Source organism: Erythrolamprus reginae, chromosome 3, assembly GCF_031021105.1.
Source record: "Erythrolamprus reginae isolate rEryReg1 chromosome 3, rEryReg1.hap1, whole genome shotgun sequence".
NCBI lineage: Eukaryota > Metazoa > Chordata > Lepidosauria > Squamata > Dipsadidae > Erythrolamprus > Erythrolamprus reginae.
This window is the reverse complement of record NC_091952.1, coordinates 255,011,568-255,028,789: the sequence shown is the minus strand read 5'-3', so window position 1 is coordinate 255,028,789 and position 17,222 is coordinate 255,011,568. Positions and strand designations below refer to the sequence as shown.

Below are 17,222 nucleotides of genomic sequence, written 5' to 3'. Positions count from 1 at the left end.
GCCTCCAATTCAAACCCTAAAGAAAGCATTATCCCTCTTGTCAATCCCAAATCTCAGCTTGTTGCTTCTCCCTATTTCATCCCATATATATGTATAGTCTCTCCTATATATTTTACATATTTTCTTCCATTCAAATCCTAATGAATATTTGATCTCTCCTGTCAACCCCAAATCATGGCTTGTAGCTTTTGCCTACAACCTCCCATCCAAACCCCAAAGAACACTTCATCTATATTCATTAGGATATAGATGAAGTAAGAACTATTCGTTAGGATTTTTCAAATAAACCACAAATCTCAGTTTATCGTTTCTCCTTACACTTGCCCAATCCCAGAACTGGAGAACGGGGGAAGTCAGGAACAATCATACCAACTTTCTGAACTGACCCCTGTTCAGGGTGAGTGATGGTCTCGTCCTTGGTCCTCCATCCCGGGTTGTCTTGGAAGTAACTCATTGGGGATTCAGGATCGGTGGTCTTCTCTGTTTTGTTTTGTTTTTAATTCTGGGAATTCCCCTCTCGGTTTTCCATCTCCCCGTCCCCCCACCGCCACTTCTTTGCTCTCTTTGCTTCACAACTCTATTCCCCCCCAGCCCCCCCCCCTCGCTGTACAGTCCATTAAACTTCCCAGAATGAGCATCCACCCAAGAGATTTGTGTGACTGGTAAGCCTGGGAACCTGTAAATTGGCCCCTTTGGCTGGCACACAACTGGAGACAGACACAATTGGGAGCTTTGCGAATGGACTCAGCAACACAAACACACACACACAAACACACACAAAGAGGGGCAGACTCTCCTTAAAAGGAGAAAAAGTGTGTGTGGTGTGTGTGTGAATGGTAGTGGAAGAGTGGAGAGAGTCAAAGCAGAGGTGTGGGAGCTGAAAGCCATCTTCTCCTCCTCCCTTTCCTCCTCTCCTTCCTCTGTTTCTTTCCCTTCTGTCTTCCTCTTCCCTTTCTTCTTCCTCCTCCCCTCCAACCTCCCTTTCTCCTTCCTTTCTTCTTCCATTTCTATTCCTCCTCTCTTCCTTCCTCCTCCTCAATCTCCTGCTTTTCCCCCTCCCTTCCTCCTCCTCTTCCTCCATCTCCTCCCTCCCTTCTCCTTCTCTCTTCCTCCTCCCTTTCCCCCTCCTCCTCTTCATACTTCTCTTCCTTCCCTCTCCCCTTCCTCCTCTTCTTTCTCCTTTCTTCCTCCTCCCTTCCCTCCTCCCTTCCCTCCTCCTTTTTTCCTTCCCCCTCATCTTCTCTTCTTCCTCCATTCCTTCTCATTCTCTCCTCCTCCTCCCCCTAATCTTCCCTTCCTCTATTCCTTCTCTTTCTTTCCTTCCTTCTTTCCTTCCCCCTTCTCCTCCCCTCCAACCTCCCTTTCTCCACCTTTTCTTCCTCCCTTCCCCCCTCTCTTCTTCCTCCTCCTCTTCCTCCATCTCCTCCTTTCCTTCTCCCTCCTCTTCCCTTCCTCCCGTCCTTCTCCTTTTCTCTTCCTCCTCCCTTTCCTCCTCCTCCTCTTCCTCCTTCTCTTCCTTCCCTCTCCCCTCCCTCCTCTTCTTTCTCCATTCTTCTCCTTTCTTCCTCCCCCATTTCCTCCTCCTTTTTTCCTTCCCCCTTATCTTATCTTCTTCCTCCATTCCTTTTCATTCTCTCCTCCTCCTCCCTTCCTCCTCCTCCTCCTCTTCCCCCTAATCTTCCCTTCCTCCTCTGCTTCTCTATTCTTTCTCCTTCTTTCCTTCCCCCTTCTCCTCCCCTCCAACCTCCTTTCTCCACCCTTTCTTCCTCCCTTTCTTTCCCCCCTCTCTTCTTCCTCCTCCTCTTCCTCCATCTCCTCCTTTCCTTCTCCCTCATCTTCCCTTCCTCCCTTCCTTCTCCTTCTCTCTTCCTCCTCCCTTTCCTCATCCATAGGCCATGTTGGCACATGGAATTGCCCAAGCCAGCCAGCCAGCCAACAGGCTCTCCTCTGGCATTGGGAGCAATTGACAGGATGAAAAAAAGGAGAAAGAGGGGAGGGGAGTGAATCGTTTTTTCTTCTTTCTGAGGTTTAGAAAGGAGAAAAACGGGACCAGGCAGTTTCGTTGTCCACCAGAGGTCCACTCTCTTCTCTTCCTCATCCATTCAGTTTTAGATATATATATTTGTTGTGGTTGCTGCAATTTTGAACAGTGGCTAAGCAACAGGTCATAAGTCAAGGACCTCTTGTAAAGTAGCTTGGACTTTTATAGAAAGTGGTTAGATTTGTGAAAATATACATACCGGTAGTTTAAAATTAGATAATTTCCAGACTTTTTAAAGATCTGGCAAACCTCTTTATTTGATTAGGAAGGTGTTCAATTGTTTGATTACATTTTTCCTTTTTTTTTCTTCCTTCTTTATCCTAATACAAATTATGAATTTAAGTTTACCTTATTTATATATGAATATAGAGTTACTTTAGAAGAGCAAGAAAAATACCGATATGGAAAACCGCATACTATGTAAAATTGTATATAAAGTAAAATAAGTAAGGGAAGAGATATTAAGATATCTCTCAATTGTTGTTTGTACGTCTGTTTGTTTTTTTATGAATTTCTATTATTATTATTATTATTATTATTATTATTATTATTATTATTATCACTATTACTATTAATAATTATCTTTGTATGCCGCCCCTCTCCGGAGACTCGGGGCGGCTCACAACAATAGTAAAAACAATATTATGGCAGAACAAATCTAATATTAAAAAGAAACATATAAAAACCCTATCATATTTAAAAAACCAAACAACACATACATACCAAACATAAATATAAAAAGCCTAGGGGAAGGTGTCTCAACTCTCCCATGCCTGGCGGTAAAGGTGGGTCTTAAGTAATTTCCGAAAGACAAGAAGAGTGGTGGCAGTTCTAATCTCCGGGGGGAGTTGGTTCCAGAGGGCCAGGGCCACCACAGAGAAGGCTCTTCCCCTGGGGCCCACCAAACGACATTGTTTAGTCGATGGGACCCGGAGAAGGCCAACTCTGTGGGACCTTGTCGGTCGCTGGGATTCGTGCGGTAGCAGGCAGTTCCGGAGGTACTCTGTTCCAATGCCATGAAGGGCTCTAAAGGTCATAACCAACACTTTGAATTGTGACCGGAAACTGATCGGCAGCCAATATTTATTTTTAAAAAGTGGTATGGACAGGCGGAGAAAGACAAACTTTTCTCACACAACACAGAAAAACCAGGCACTACTATCCCTGCTTCACCATGGTCTCCCTGTCGAATGACCAAACATGATCGAAACATTTAAATATGTGAAAGGGTTAAATAAGGTTCAGGAGGGAAGTGTTTTTAATAGGAAAGTGAACACAAGAACAAGGGGACACAATCTGAAGTTAGTTGGGGGAAAGATCAAAAGCAACATGAGAAAATATTATTTGACTGAAAGGGTTGTAGATGCTTGGAACAAACTCCCAGCAGACGTGGTTGGTAAATCCACAGCAACTGAATTTAAACATACAGTATATCCATCCTAAGATAAAATACAGGAAACTGTATAAGGGCAGACTAGATGGACCCGGAGGTCTTTTTCTGCCGTCAATCTTCTATGTTTCTGTGTTTCTGTGTTTCTGTGTTTCTGTGTTTCTGTGTTTCTGTGTTTCTGTGTTTCTGTGTTTCTGTGTTTCTGTGTTTCTGTGTTTCTGTGTTTCTGTGTTTCTGTGTTTCTGTGTTTCTATGTTTCTAAACCAGCCAACTCGTCAGCTGCATGCCCAAAAATATGATGCTACTAACCTCTTCCACAGGTGAATCATAAACACACACACACACACACACACAATTGTGCAGCTGTGCCTGCCTTTTCTGAAATCGACAATGATTTCATTTTTCCAACATTTCAAACAATGCTGATTTTTTAAATTATTATTACCAGTTCTGTGGGTGTGGCTTGGTGGGTTTTGCAGGGAAGGATGCTAAAAAAATCTCCATTCCCACCCCACTCCTGGGAGAAGGATATTGAAAAATCAGAACTGCAGAAAAAACAATTGCTGCCAACCTGCCTTCCATTGAGGACCTGTATACTGCAGGAGTCAAAAAGAGGGCGGGGAAAATATTTACGGACCCCTCGCATCCTGGACACAAACTGTTTCAACTCCTACCCTCAGAATGGCACTACAGAGCACTGCACACCAAAACAACTAGACACAAGAACAGTTTTTTTCCAGAACGCCATCACTCTGCTAAACAAATAACTTCCTCACCACTGTCAAACTCTTTACTAAATCTGCACTACTATTGTTACTATTTTTTTTCTCATCATTCCTATCACCCATTTCTTCCCGCTTAGGATTGTATGGCTGTAACTTGTTGCTTGTATCCTTAAGATTTTTATTAATATTGATAGTTTCTACATTGCTTATTTGACCTGTACGACAATCATTAAGTGTTGTACCTCACGATTCTTGACAAATGTATCTTTTCTTTTATGTACATTGAGAGCATTTGCACCAAAGACAAATTCCTTCACACTTGGCCAATAAAGAATTCTATTCTATTCTATTCTATTCTATTCTATTCTATTCTATCCTATCCTATCCTATCCTATCCTATCTCCATTCCCACATCATTTCTGAGGGAAGGATGTTGCAAAATCTCCATTCCCTCCCCACTCTGGGGCCAGCCACGTAGATGGTTGAGTGGTTCAGGGTGGGGAATTTGTAGTGGGTGGGACATTTATTCTATTTTTTATTCTATTTTTTATTCTATTTTTAAATTTATCTATTCTGATTTTATGTATGGTGGGACTGGTCTCTGGGTGTCACACGACTTTCGTTGCCAATGACATTGTTTTTGACAATGACAATAAATTTATTATTATTATTATTATTATTCAAATGGGCCACATTTTGGCATTAGGACATAGGCTGGGATTTGGGGACCCCTGGCAGACGGTGATGTTACATTAGCCAGGAACCATTTACTCCAAATCAACAGGGATGGAAAAGAACATTGAAGACGACATCTGATCAGCTTCCATTTCCTCCAAATGCAGCTCTTGATAGCCACCCCAGCAAATACGTCTGTGCTTTTTTCCGTCAAAAACAAACAAATGAATAAACAAACATACAAACAAACAAACCCACTTGACTTACACATCAGCTTCATCCCAGACAATGCAGGTTTGATTTGTGGTTCCCTAATGGGAGAGAAAAAGAGATAAATATTAAATCGGAGCGCAATTCACAGAGTGATGCTTGCATTAATCATACAGTCCTCTTAATCCATATTTGTTTGTTTGTGTGTGTCCCCCCTCCAACTTGCCTAAAAACCCTACATTTTGACATCCGCTCCTGACAAAATTCTAAGTGACAGGATGGGGTGTGCCAGGGGAAACAGGAGACAAGGTTGGTGATAGTTAAGCTTGGATGCTCTGCTCCAATGAGAAAATAGACATTATTTATGGATTCCAGGACATCATAAAGACTGTGGCTTCGTCCTGGTTTTAAAAAAGTATCTAACCAGGTGTTGTGGTTAGCTCTGGCCCAGCTCCTGCCCCAAGGAATGTGCAGGTGGATGTGGGGGAGACATCCACATGCTGCAGGCCTGTTTTGCTCCCAGTGGAATCTGCCGACAAAGTCTCCTCTGACCAAGGAGGCCTGAGTGACAGGGAGGAGGAGAGTTTAGCAGACAGCCCAGGAGGAGATCAGTCATCTGTATCATCCCTGGATTCTGAACAAGAATTAATGACACATCCACGCATGCGTAGAGTGATGCATAGGAAGCAACAACTAAAGGATTATTACAAGAGAAAATGAGGCCACCTGTGGTTGGGTGGGGCTGCTGTAATTAGTGCTACTGCTATAAATAGCAGCGTGTGGGTTTGGCCGTTGCGGAGAATTATCTGATTGTTGTGTTTCATGAATGTCTTGCTGACTCCGGCCTTTGTTTGTTGACTTTTCACCACTTTGAAACCAAAGCAGAGAAAAGTGTGTTTCACTTCGTGGAAGAAGAAGGGTTGTGACTTTCTTCACAGCTGCAAGCTAAGTACTTACGAACTGATAAGGGACTTGTACAAACTACCAGGTTGTTTTGGGACGAGTGCTCTTTGCAATGCAGAAAGAGTGCTTAGTTTATTTTGAATTTTGTGATAAAGAACATTGTTTTGAATTTTCAAATGTGTGTTTGTCTGAAATTTGTACCTTTGAATTTTTGGGAGGCTCCTACCAGAGAGTCCGGCAGAACATCCAGGATAGGCAAACGGAAAATGTGCAGTAGGGGTTTATTTGAGATCAACACCATATGTTGATCTCAAGTAAACCATATGGTGATCTTGAGATCCATAACACATCTCGGACATCAACACCCTCGAAAATGTCCAAAGATACTTCACCAGAAGAGCCCTTCACTCCTCCACTTGAAACAGAATACCCTACAAAAATAGACTAACAATCCTGGGTTTAGAAAGCTTAGAACTACGACACCTAAAACACGATCTAAGTATTGCCCACAAGATCATGTGCTGCAACGTCCTGCCTGTCAATGACTACTTCAGCCTCAACTGCAACAACACAAGAGCACGCAACAGATTCAAACTTAATATTAACCACTCCAAACTTGACTGTAAAAAATATGACTTTAACAATCGAGTTGTTGAAGCGTGGAACTCATTACCGGACTCAGTAGTGTCAACCCCCAACCCCCAACATTTTTTCCCTTAGACTATCCACGATTGACCTCTCCAGGTTCCTAAGAGGTCAGTAAGGGGCGTGCATAAGTGCACTAGTGTGCCTTTCGTCCCCTGTCCAATTGTCTCTCCTTTATCTCATATATCTTTCCTTCCTTTCATATATCTTCTCCTCTATTTTATATCTTTTCTTCTATCCTTTTCTTTATATATAGACTACATGTCTATTCTCTTCAATATGTATTGTGTATTGGACAAATAAATAAATGAAAAATAAATAAATAAAAACACTGTCGTAGAGAGACCTGGGCCGTCACAGAAGATAATACTTGTAGGTCATGCTTGGGCTTTTTTGTGTTCTCTGAGCTTGGCTGCATTCTTGCAGATGTTTCGTGACTTAATTAGGTAACATCCTCAATTTTGGAAGGGAGTGAAGTTTGCAGAGAGGAGGAGGAGGAGACAAGGAGGAGAAGGAAGAGGAGAAGGAGGAGAACTAGAATGACTTGGAAGGTCTTGGTGCACTCTAAGCTTGATTGTTTTCATGTAGATGTCTCATTACCTAGCTAGGTAACATCATCAGTGCTAGAAGGGAGTGTTGTTTGCGGAAAGGAGGAGGGAGGAGAAGGAAAAGGAGAATGATAACAGGAGGAGGAGAGAAGGAGGAGGAGGAGAATGATAAGAAGAGGAGAGGAGGAGAAGGAGAAGCACTGTGAGGATGTTGGTGCTGTGTGAGCTTGGGTGCTTTCTTATAGATGTTTCATTACCTAGCTACATAACATCATCAGTGCTAGAAGGGAGTGTTGTTTGTGGAAAGGAGGAGGAAGAGAAGGAGGAGGAAGAGAAGGAGGAGGAGGAGGAAAGGAGTAGAGAAAAAGGAGGATGATAAGAGGAGGAGGAGGAGGAGGGGGGGAGGGGGAGGAGGAGGACTATGAGGGACTTGGTGCTCTCTGAGCTAAGAACTGGGGTTCCTTCTTTGAATAAAATGAATGCCTTCCATCTGAACCTACCTAAAGGTGCGTGCACAGTGCCCCCTAGTGTCAATAGGATGAATACACCCCTGCAGGACTTTATTTGTCTGCTTGCTTGCTTGCTTGCTTGCTTGCTTGCTTGCTTGTTTTTTCAACTACGTATTGGTGGTATAAAAAGATATAATAATATTTATATACATACTAGTGTGAGAGAGAAACATTAGGATAGGGGGCGGAAGGCATGCTGGTGCACTTATGCAAGCCCCTTACTGAACTCTTAGGAATCGGGAGAGGTCAACAGTGGACAGTCTAAGGGTAAAGTTTTGGGGCTTTGATGATACTACAGAGTCTGGTAGTGAGTTCCAGGCATCAACTACTCGGTTACTAAAATCATATTTCCTGCAGTCAAATTTGGAGTGGTTTACATTAAGTTTGTATCTGTTGTGTGCTCATGTGTTGTTGTGGTTGAAGCTGAAGCAGTCGTTGACAGAAAGGACGTTGTAGCAGATGGTTTTATGGGCTATGCTTAGGTCGTGTTTAAGGTGACATAGTTCTAAGCTTTCTAAACCTAGGACGTATTGTGTAGGGTATTCTGTTGCAAGTGGAGGAGTGGAGGGCTCTTCTAGTAAAGTATCTCTGGACATTTTCTAGAGTGTTTATGTCCGAAATGTGTTGTGGCTACCAGACAGATGAGCTCTATTCAAGGATTGGTCTGGCGAAAGTTTTGTAGGCTCTGATTAGTAGTGTGAGATTACAGGAGCAGAGGCTATGACTTACATTATACAAATGGGAGAATTCTATTTCCATCATGGTGACCAGGGATTGAGGTTCTGGCTTGACAGTCACGGAGATGATGCGCGAATTGAGTACGGTGGTATTCCTAGAGAGAAGGAAGGAAAGATAAACGATGGAAAAATGGAAGAGTATTCATTAAGGTCAACAGAATAATAATAATAATAATAATTAATAATTTATTAAATTTGTATGCCGCCCCTCTCCACAGACTCAGGGCGGCTCACAGCAACAATAATAACAATATAACAAATCTAATATTTAAAAACATCTAAAACCCATCATTAAAACCATACAACACAAGCGTACCATACATAAACTATATAAGCCCGTGTGTGTGTGTGTGTATCTCAATTCCCCCATGCCTGGTGACATAGGTTGGTCTTAAGCAATTTACGAAAGGCAAGGAGAGGGGAAGTAGATTCCAGAGGGCCGGGACCACCACCGAGATGGCTCTTCCCCTGGGGCCCACCAGATGACATTGTTTAGTCAATGGGACCCGGAGAAGGGCAACTCTGTGGGAACTAATCGGTTGCTGGGATTCGTGCGGCAGAAGACGGTTCTGGAGATATTCTGGTCCGATGCCATGAAGGGCTTTAAAGGTCATTACCAACACTTTGAATTGTGACCGGAAACTAATCGGCAGCCAGTGTAGGCCGCGGATTGTTGGAGAGACGTGCGTGAACCTAGGTAGCGCCACGATAGCTATCGCGGCCGCATTCTGTACGATCTGGAGTTTCTGAACACTTTTCAAAGGTAGCCCCATGTAGAGAGCATTGCAGTAATCGAACCTCGAGGTGATGAGGACATGAGCGACCGTGAGCAAGGACTCCCTGTCCAAATAGGGCCGCAACTGATGCACCAGGCGGACCTGTGCAAATGCCCTCCTCGCCACAGCCGAAAGATGATGGTCCAACAGAAGAGCAGCCATTGGAGTGATTCCTTCAAATAATTTATACCTCCTATTCCCACATAATGGACAGATGTCAATTGTAAAAAAAAAAAAAAGACCAGGGGAAGACCGTGTTTCAATATGTAAAGGGTTCTCCAAAGCATTTTTGGTCAGAACAAGAAGCAATGAAAACAAAGGTGGGTTCCTATGGGTTCTAACTGGTTCTTTAGAAATGTTAGTACTTCGGTCATAATGTCATGCAGCAGGTTTCGTCAGTGGCTTCATGGGGGCCAATTTTTTGCATCTGCACAAATATCGGCAAAAATCACCGAAATCTCGCTCACGCGCACGTACTCATGTAATATTTTGCTTTCTGCGCCTCATTGAACAAAGCAACATAGAAACATAGAAGATTGACGGCAGAAAACACCTCCTGGTCCAGGGGTAGGCAAAGTTGGCTCTTCTATGACGTGTGGACTTTAACTCCCAGAATTCCTGAGCTAACATGATTGGCTCAGGAATTCTGGGAGTTGAAGTCCACAAGTCATAGAAGAGCTAACTTTGCCTACCCCTGTCCTGGTCCATCTAGGCCCTTATACTATTTCCTGTATTTTATCTTAGGATGGATCTATGTTTATGCCATGCATGTTTAAATCCAGTTACTGTGGATTTACCAACCATGTCTGCTGGAAGTTTGTTCCAAGCCTCTACTACTCTTTCAGTCGAATAATATTTTCTCACGTTGTTTCTGATCTCCCCCCCCCCCACTAGCCTCAGATTGTGCCCCCTTGTTCTTGTGTTCACCTTCCTATTAAAAACACTTCCCTCTTTAGAAAGACACTAAAACTCTAGGCAAATCCCATATTAAAAATCAAACATTCCACACAAACAGCTTTGTCAAAAAGTCCGCAGATGGCTGGCTCAGAAATGAATGTTTGTTCTCATCCTGGGTTCATTTTGACCCAAAACAGAGACCAGTCCAGACAGTGGTACTCAGCTAGATCGGGTTCTTGCAGAGTTTATGGTCCAAAGGTTCTCCATCTCAGCTTGTCTCCAGCACCATGTGTAGCTCATCCCGCTACACAACGCCAAGATGTCATTTTCATCCTTCCATTCTTGACTTCTTTTTGCTTCTCTCGTGGTGTTTTTCCTGACCACCAGCTGCCCACATTCCATACCCGAAGTGTGTAAACTTCTGCTGGCTGATTGTCATCTTTGAGGACCTGCCAGCCTTGATCGGCTGAGAATTGAATAATGTGTTCTTCTTGCAGTCCATGATTCAAGTGGTCCTCTACATCAGTGATTTTCAACCTTTTTTGAGCCGCGGCACAGTTTTTACATTTACGAAACCCTGGGGCACATTGAGTGGGGTGGGGTGGGGCTAAAAAAAGTTTGGACAAAAAAATTCTCTATTTTCCTCCCTTTCACTCTATTTCTCTCTCCCTCTTTCTCTCCCTTCCTTCCTCTTTCTTTCTCTCTCTCCATCCCTCTTTCTTTCTCTTCCTTCCTTCCTCTCTTTTTTGCTCTCCCTACCTCCCTACCTCCCTCTATGTGTTTCTCTCTCTCTCCTTCCCCTCTCTTTCTCTCTCTCTTGCTTTCTTTCTCTTGTTCTCTTTCTCTCTCTCTTGCTTTCTTTTTCTCTCTCGCTCTTTCTCTCTCTTGCTTTCTCTCTCTCTCTTGCTTTCTCTCTCTTGCTTTCTTTCTCTCTCTCTTGTTCTCTTTCTCTCTCTCGCTCTTTCTCTCTCTTGCTTTCTTTCTCTCTCTCTCTTTCTTTCTCTCTCTCTTGCTTGCTTTCTCTCTCTGAGCTTCGCGGCACACCTGACCATGTCCCACGGCACACTAGTGTGCCGCGGCACACATTGAAAAACACTGCTCTACTTGATTCAAGTGGTCCTCTACAACTAAGCTCAAAATTTATGAGACATTTGTTAAATGAGCTTTATGACCTTTTCTTATCACTGTTGTTCAGCGAGGTTGTCAAATTAGTAACAAGCAGTACTGGGCTCCTACAGGTATGGTCAGGTACGCAGAACCAGTAGAAAAAAATTGGTTAGATACAGAGAACCGGTAGAAAATTTTTGAATTTTTTCCCTTTTTTTCCCTTCTGGGCTCTGGGTATGCTTTTTCCTATCACAGTAAATGAGGTTGAATGTGTATAATTTTAGAAGAGCTGTGCGTGCGTGCAGTTTATATAGTAGATAATGTATATTTTTGTGTGCCTGTGTTGTAATACGTATATATACATATGGCATAAAAACATCAAATTAAATAGTATATGCCCAGTTCCTGCAATCGTTCTTCATATGTTTTATCCTCCAGTCCCCTCTTCCTCTTTGTTGCTCTTCTCTGCACTTTTTCTAGAGTCTCAACATCCTTTTTGCATCGTGGTGACCAAAACTGAATGCAGGATTCCAAGTGTGACCTTACAAAAGTGGTATTAACACTTTACGTGATCCTGATTCTATCCCTCTGTTAATGCAGCCTAGAACTGTGTTGGCTCTTTTGGAAGCTGCTGCACATGGCTGGCTCATATTTAAGGGGCGTACATAAGTGCACTGATGTGCCTTTCGTCCCCTGTCCAATTGTCTTTCCTTTCCCTTTTATCATATATATTCTTTCCTTCCCACCCACTTCTCTTCCTCTTTACTTCCTATCTTTACTTCCTATCTTTTATATATCACTTAATGTCTATTCTCTTTCATATGTATTGTATATTGGACAAAGAATAAATAAATAAATAATAAATAAATAAATGGTTGTCCACTAGGACTCCAAGATCCTTCTCACAGTTACTACTGTTGAGCAATGTACCACATATATTGTACCTGTGCATTTGTACTCTGCCCCGAGTCTGCGGAGAGGGGCGGCATACAAATCTAATTAATAATAATAATAATAATAATAATAATAATAATAATAATAATAATTCACCTTCTCAAGGTGAAGCAAACTAAGGACCAGTACAGAAAAACTGTAACTCAATGTTGTATGGACAGTTGGCGGAACAAAGCATTGTATGGGCAGTTCTTGGAGAAGATTGAAAGCAAAGTGGATAAAGAAAAGACCTGGTCATGGCTTACAAGTGGAACACTCAAAAAGGAGACAGAAGGACTAATACTGGCGGCCCAAGAACAGGCCATTAGAACAAATGCTGTCAAAGCCAGAATCGAATGGCAAAGAACTGGTGGGATCATAAGCCCGAAAAAGTGGTCGAAAACGAGCAAGCAAAACTACTGTGGGACTTCCGACTTCAGACTGACCGAATTCTGAAGCATAACACACTAGACATCCTGATTGTGGAGAAAAAGAAAGTATGGATCATCGACATCGCAATCCCAGGGGACAGCAGAATTGAGGAGAAGCAGCTAGAGAAATTAGTGAAATACGAAGATCTAAAAATCGAGCTGCAACGACTCTGGCATAAGCCAGTGAAAGTGGTCCCAGTGGTACTTGGCACACTGGGCGCAGGGCCAAAGGATCTCAGCGGACATTTGAAGACCATCAGAATTGACAAAATCTCCATCTGTCAATTGCAAAAGGCCGCTTTACTGGGATCAGCAAACATTATTCGCCACTACATCAAGCAGTCCTAGGTGCTTGGGAAGCGCCCGACTGGTGATGAAATATGAAATCCAGCATAGTGATCTCGTTTGTGGTGTTGTATTGACATAATAATAATAATAATAATAATAATAATAATAATAATAATAATAATTATTATTATTATTATTATTATTTTGTTTTTCTTGCCTAAATGTAGAACCTTATTTTTTTCACCATTGAATTTCATTTTGTTCGATAGTGCCCAATGTTCTGATTCAATTCAATTCAATTTATTAGATTTGTATGCCGCCCCTCTCCGAAGATGTTGGTGTTGGTGTTCACGTGGTCTTGATTCTATCCCTCTCATATTTATGCAACCTAGGACTTCTCGATAATTGTCCAAATTCATCACTGGACTTCTTCCCTAAGATTGATTATTTCTTTGTGGGTCTCTCCCACCAACCAACTTTATTTCTTCTTGAAGCTGAGAAAAGAAAGCTATTTTCAAGTGTCCCTTTGGGACCATCAACCATACAGTAAATTCACTACTCGTGCAGGATGGAAAACCAGGGACTGTGGAGTAACATCCCCATGTCTATAAACAACTCCACCTATCGATTGGAGACCTGGAATTTACAATTGCTCTGTAGTGGGTTTTTTTTAAAAAAATTATCAATCTCTGTTTTCCAGCTGAGAGGAGGATGCAAAGTAGTTTAATGGATGTATAGTGAGAATCAAACAAGAGATTTCAGCTACGGTTCCTGTTTCATTCTCTTGATACCTTATAGGCAATAATCCCCAACTGAAGTCTGCAAAAATATAAGCAGCTGTAGCTTTATTGGGCTGGGATCTGCAGATCCCTTTGGAATTACCCGATCAGCTTTTAGGATGCACTGTGGATTCCCTGCTTTGGACTGGGGGTGGGGGTGGAGCAAGGTTTCCAACTTTCTGCTGTGGAGGGAGATTTTAGATTTCTCCGAAGGCTCTTTTCGATCCATAGGTTCAGCACATCTGAATCAGCAAGTCATGGCTGAAACAGCTACTGCAGTGCAGTGAAGTATGATATGTGCACTGAAGAGATAGCAAAGGATGTGCTCATTTGCCACAGCATCGCAGGCTGATGCTCTGATGATGTGCATCCAGAGAGAAGACAATCAGGCTCAACATTATTGGCTTTAACATGGGTGGACTTCAACTCCCATAATCCCCCAACCAGATGTAGCTTAGATGCTTGGAGAAAACTTCCAGCAGACGTGGTTGGTAAATCCACAGTAACTTAAGTTAAACATGCCTGGGATAAACATACAGTGGTACCTAAGAACGCCTCTACTTACGAACCTTTCTGGATAAGAACCGGGGGTTCAAGATTTTTTTGCCTCTTCTCAAGAACCATTTTCCACTTACAAATCTGAGCCTCCGAAACTGTAACCGGAAAAGGCAGGGAGAAGCCTCCATGGGGCCTCAGTAGGAATCTCAAGGGAGGAAACAGGGCCAGAAAAGGCAGGGAGGAGCCTCTGTGGGGCCTCAGTAGGAATCTCAAGGAAGGAAACAGAGCCAGAAAAGGTGGAGGAAGTCTCTGTGGGGCTTCTCTAGGAATCTCCTGGGAGGAAACAGGGCCAGAAAAGGCAATGAGAAGCCTCAATAGGGCCTCTCTAGGAATCTCCTGGGAGGAAACAGGGTCGGAAAAGGTGGGAAGAAGCCTCTGTGGGGCCTCTCTAGGAATCTCCTGGGAGAAAACAGGGCTGGAAAAGGTGGGGAAAGTTTCTGTGGGGCTTCTCTAGGAATCTCCTGGGAGGAAACAGGGCCAGAAAAGGCAAGGAGAAGCCTGGGAGGAAACAGGGCCGGAAAAGGCAGGGAGAAGCCTCTGTGGGGCCTCTCTAGGAATCTCAAGGGAGGAAACAGGGCCAGAAAAGGCAGGGAGGAGCCTCTTTGGGGCCTCAGTAGGAATCTCAAGGAAGGAAACAGAGCCAGAAAAGGTGGAGGAAGTCTCTGTGGGGCTTCTCTAGGAATCTCCTGGGAGGAAACAGGGCCAGAAAAGGCAATGAGAAGCCTCAATAGGGCCTCTCTAGGAATCTCCTGGGAGGAAACAGGGTCGGAAAAGGTGGGAAGAAGCCTGGGAGGAAACAGGGCCGGAAAAGGCAGGGAGAAGCCTCTGTGGGGCCTCAGTAGGAATCTCAAGGGAGGAAACAGGGCCAGAAAAGGTGGGGGAAGTCTCTGTGGGGCCTTTCTAGGAATCTCCTGGGAGGAAACAGGGCCTCCACCCTCTCTGTGGTTTCCCCTATGGCAGACAATATTTGCTGTCAGTGTCTCTGACTGCATCTGGACAGCTGTGGGGCAATTCCACGATAGGTCAATCTTGCAAACATCTGATTCTGGGGTGTTGCAGCAGGTAGAGTACAGTACATCAGGCCATGGAAGCTGACTGTAGATCTGCAGGTCAGCGGTTCAAATCTCACCACCGTCTCAAGGTTGACTCAGCCTTCCATCCTTCCAAGGTAGGTAAAACGAGGACCCGGATTGTGGTGGCAATAGGTTGGCTCTGTTAAAAAGTGCTACTGGTAATATGTTGTAAGCCGCCCTGAGTCTAAGGAGAATGAATGAATGAATGAATGAATGAATGAATGAATGAATGAATTCATTCATTCATTCATTCATTCATTCATTCATTCATTCATTCTTCCCTTAGCTAGCCCAGAAAACCAGGCTTATTATCCTATTAGCTACAACCAGGCGGAGTTTGCACTTGCTAGCCGCTATTGGTGAGCTCTCTGGGACCATCACAGGCTCGCGCATGTCTGGCGCACGTGCACCCATTGGCGTGAGATTTGGCTTCTGCACATGTACATCAAACGAGATCTCATGCGCAAGAGTTCATGAATTTTTGGCAATTTCTTTGCTTCCATGCACGTGCAGGAGCAACCCCCCCCCCCCCTGAAAAATCAGCAATGGCCACCTTTAAGCCAGTCACAGGACCTTTAAGCCACAACCCGGTCACATGATTATCAAGACACTCCCACCTGGTCACATGGCCGGCAAGCCACACCTGCAAAATAAGCCACACCCACTTTGTGGTAGTAAAATATTTTGCAGCCCTTCACTAGCGACAACCCACATGCCAAGACTGTATCCCGGAGGTCAAAAGTGGGAGGTCAAAGTCATTATGTCCAGCATTCATTGGGGGGACTCCAAAACGCAGCAAAGGGTCATCTGTTTCCACCACTTTACCTCTGAAGGCCCAGAATCCCAGCCAGGTTGCGATAAATCACCGTTCCCACCACAAAGACAGCGGAGTCATCAGTCTCTGTGAAGAAACAACAAAAACAATCAGAGTGAAGACAGACATGGAGCAAAAGACTCACAACAGCACAACACAACTGGAGAAGAGAATTGAAAGAAAACCAGAACTCTTTCTATGGGGAATAAGCCAGGAAAGATATGAAAGATGTCAAATTTACTTAATTCTGCACATAATTTTATTTAATACATGCCAAGGATAAAAAAAAAAAAACCTGGACACACATACAGCCTAGGAGAAACCCCTCTTAGCAGTAGTGACTGCGAAAGAGATGTTGGAGTCTTGGTGGATAATCAACTAAACATGAGCCAACAATGTGCAGCAGCGGCCAAAAAAGCCAACACCATCCTAAGCTGCATCAACAGGGGGATACACTCCAAGACCAGGGAAGTATTAATACCACTCTACTATGCCCTGGTCAGACCACATCTGCAGTACTGCATCCAGTTCTGGTCACCACACTTCAAAAGAGACACTGAAACTCTGGAGAAGATGCAGAAAAGAGCAACCAAAATGATTAGGGGACTCGAAACCAAGACTTACGAAGAGAGATTGCGGGAACTGGGCATGGATAGCCTAGAGAAAAGGAGGGCCAGAGGGGACATGATAGCTGTATATAGGTACATGAGGGGTTGCCACAGAGAAGAGTGGGCCACTCTATTCTCCAGAGCACCAGAGGGCCGGACGAGGAACAACGGCTGGAAGCTGACCAGGGAGAGATTCAACCTAGAAGTAAGGAAGAACTTCCTGATGGTCAGAGCGATCAACCAGTGGAACAACCTGCCTGTGGAGGTTGTGAACTCCCCAACTCTGGACACTTTCAAGAGGAGATTGGACAAACAAACAAACAAACAAACAAACAAACAAACAAACAAACAAACATATATCCATTCTAAGATAAAATATGGGAAATAGTATAAGGGCAGACTAGATGGACCATGAGGTCTTTTTCTGCCATTAATCTTCTATGTTTCTATGTTTCTATAAAAAATATGGCGGGATTAATTTTTGCACAACAATGGAAAAGTGAAAACTTCTTATAAAGTTTCATAATGGCCTTTGGTAAGGCCACACTTGGAATCCTGCATTCAGTTTTGGTTGC

The 17,222-nt window shown here is 43.5% G+C and overlaps 1 protein-coding gene across 1 annotated transcript in view; it reads right to left on the bottom strand.

Moving 5' to 3' along the window:
• ADGRB1 (adhesion G protein-coupled receptor B1) overlaps nucleotides 1-17,222 on the bottom strand; it is a 285,191-nt gene that overhangs the window by 130,988 nt on the left and 136,981 nt on the right. Inside the window, exons 14-16 of the mRNA XM_070748372.1 lie at nucleotides 16,051-16,126; nucleotides 8,376-8,478; nucleotides 5,099-5,142 (exon numbers count right to left, since the gene is read on the bottom strand). Coding sequence (XP_070604473.1) covers nucleotides 5,099-5,142; nucleotides 8,376-8,478; nucleotides 16,051-16,126 — 223 coding nt within the window. The remainder of the gene's footprint in view (nucleotides 1-5,098; nucleotides 5,143-8,375; nucleotides 8,479-16,050; nucleotides 16,127-17,222) is intronic.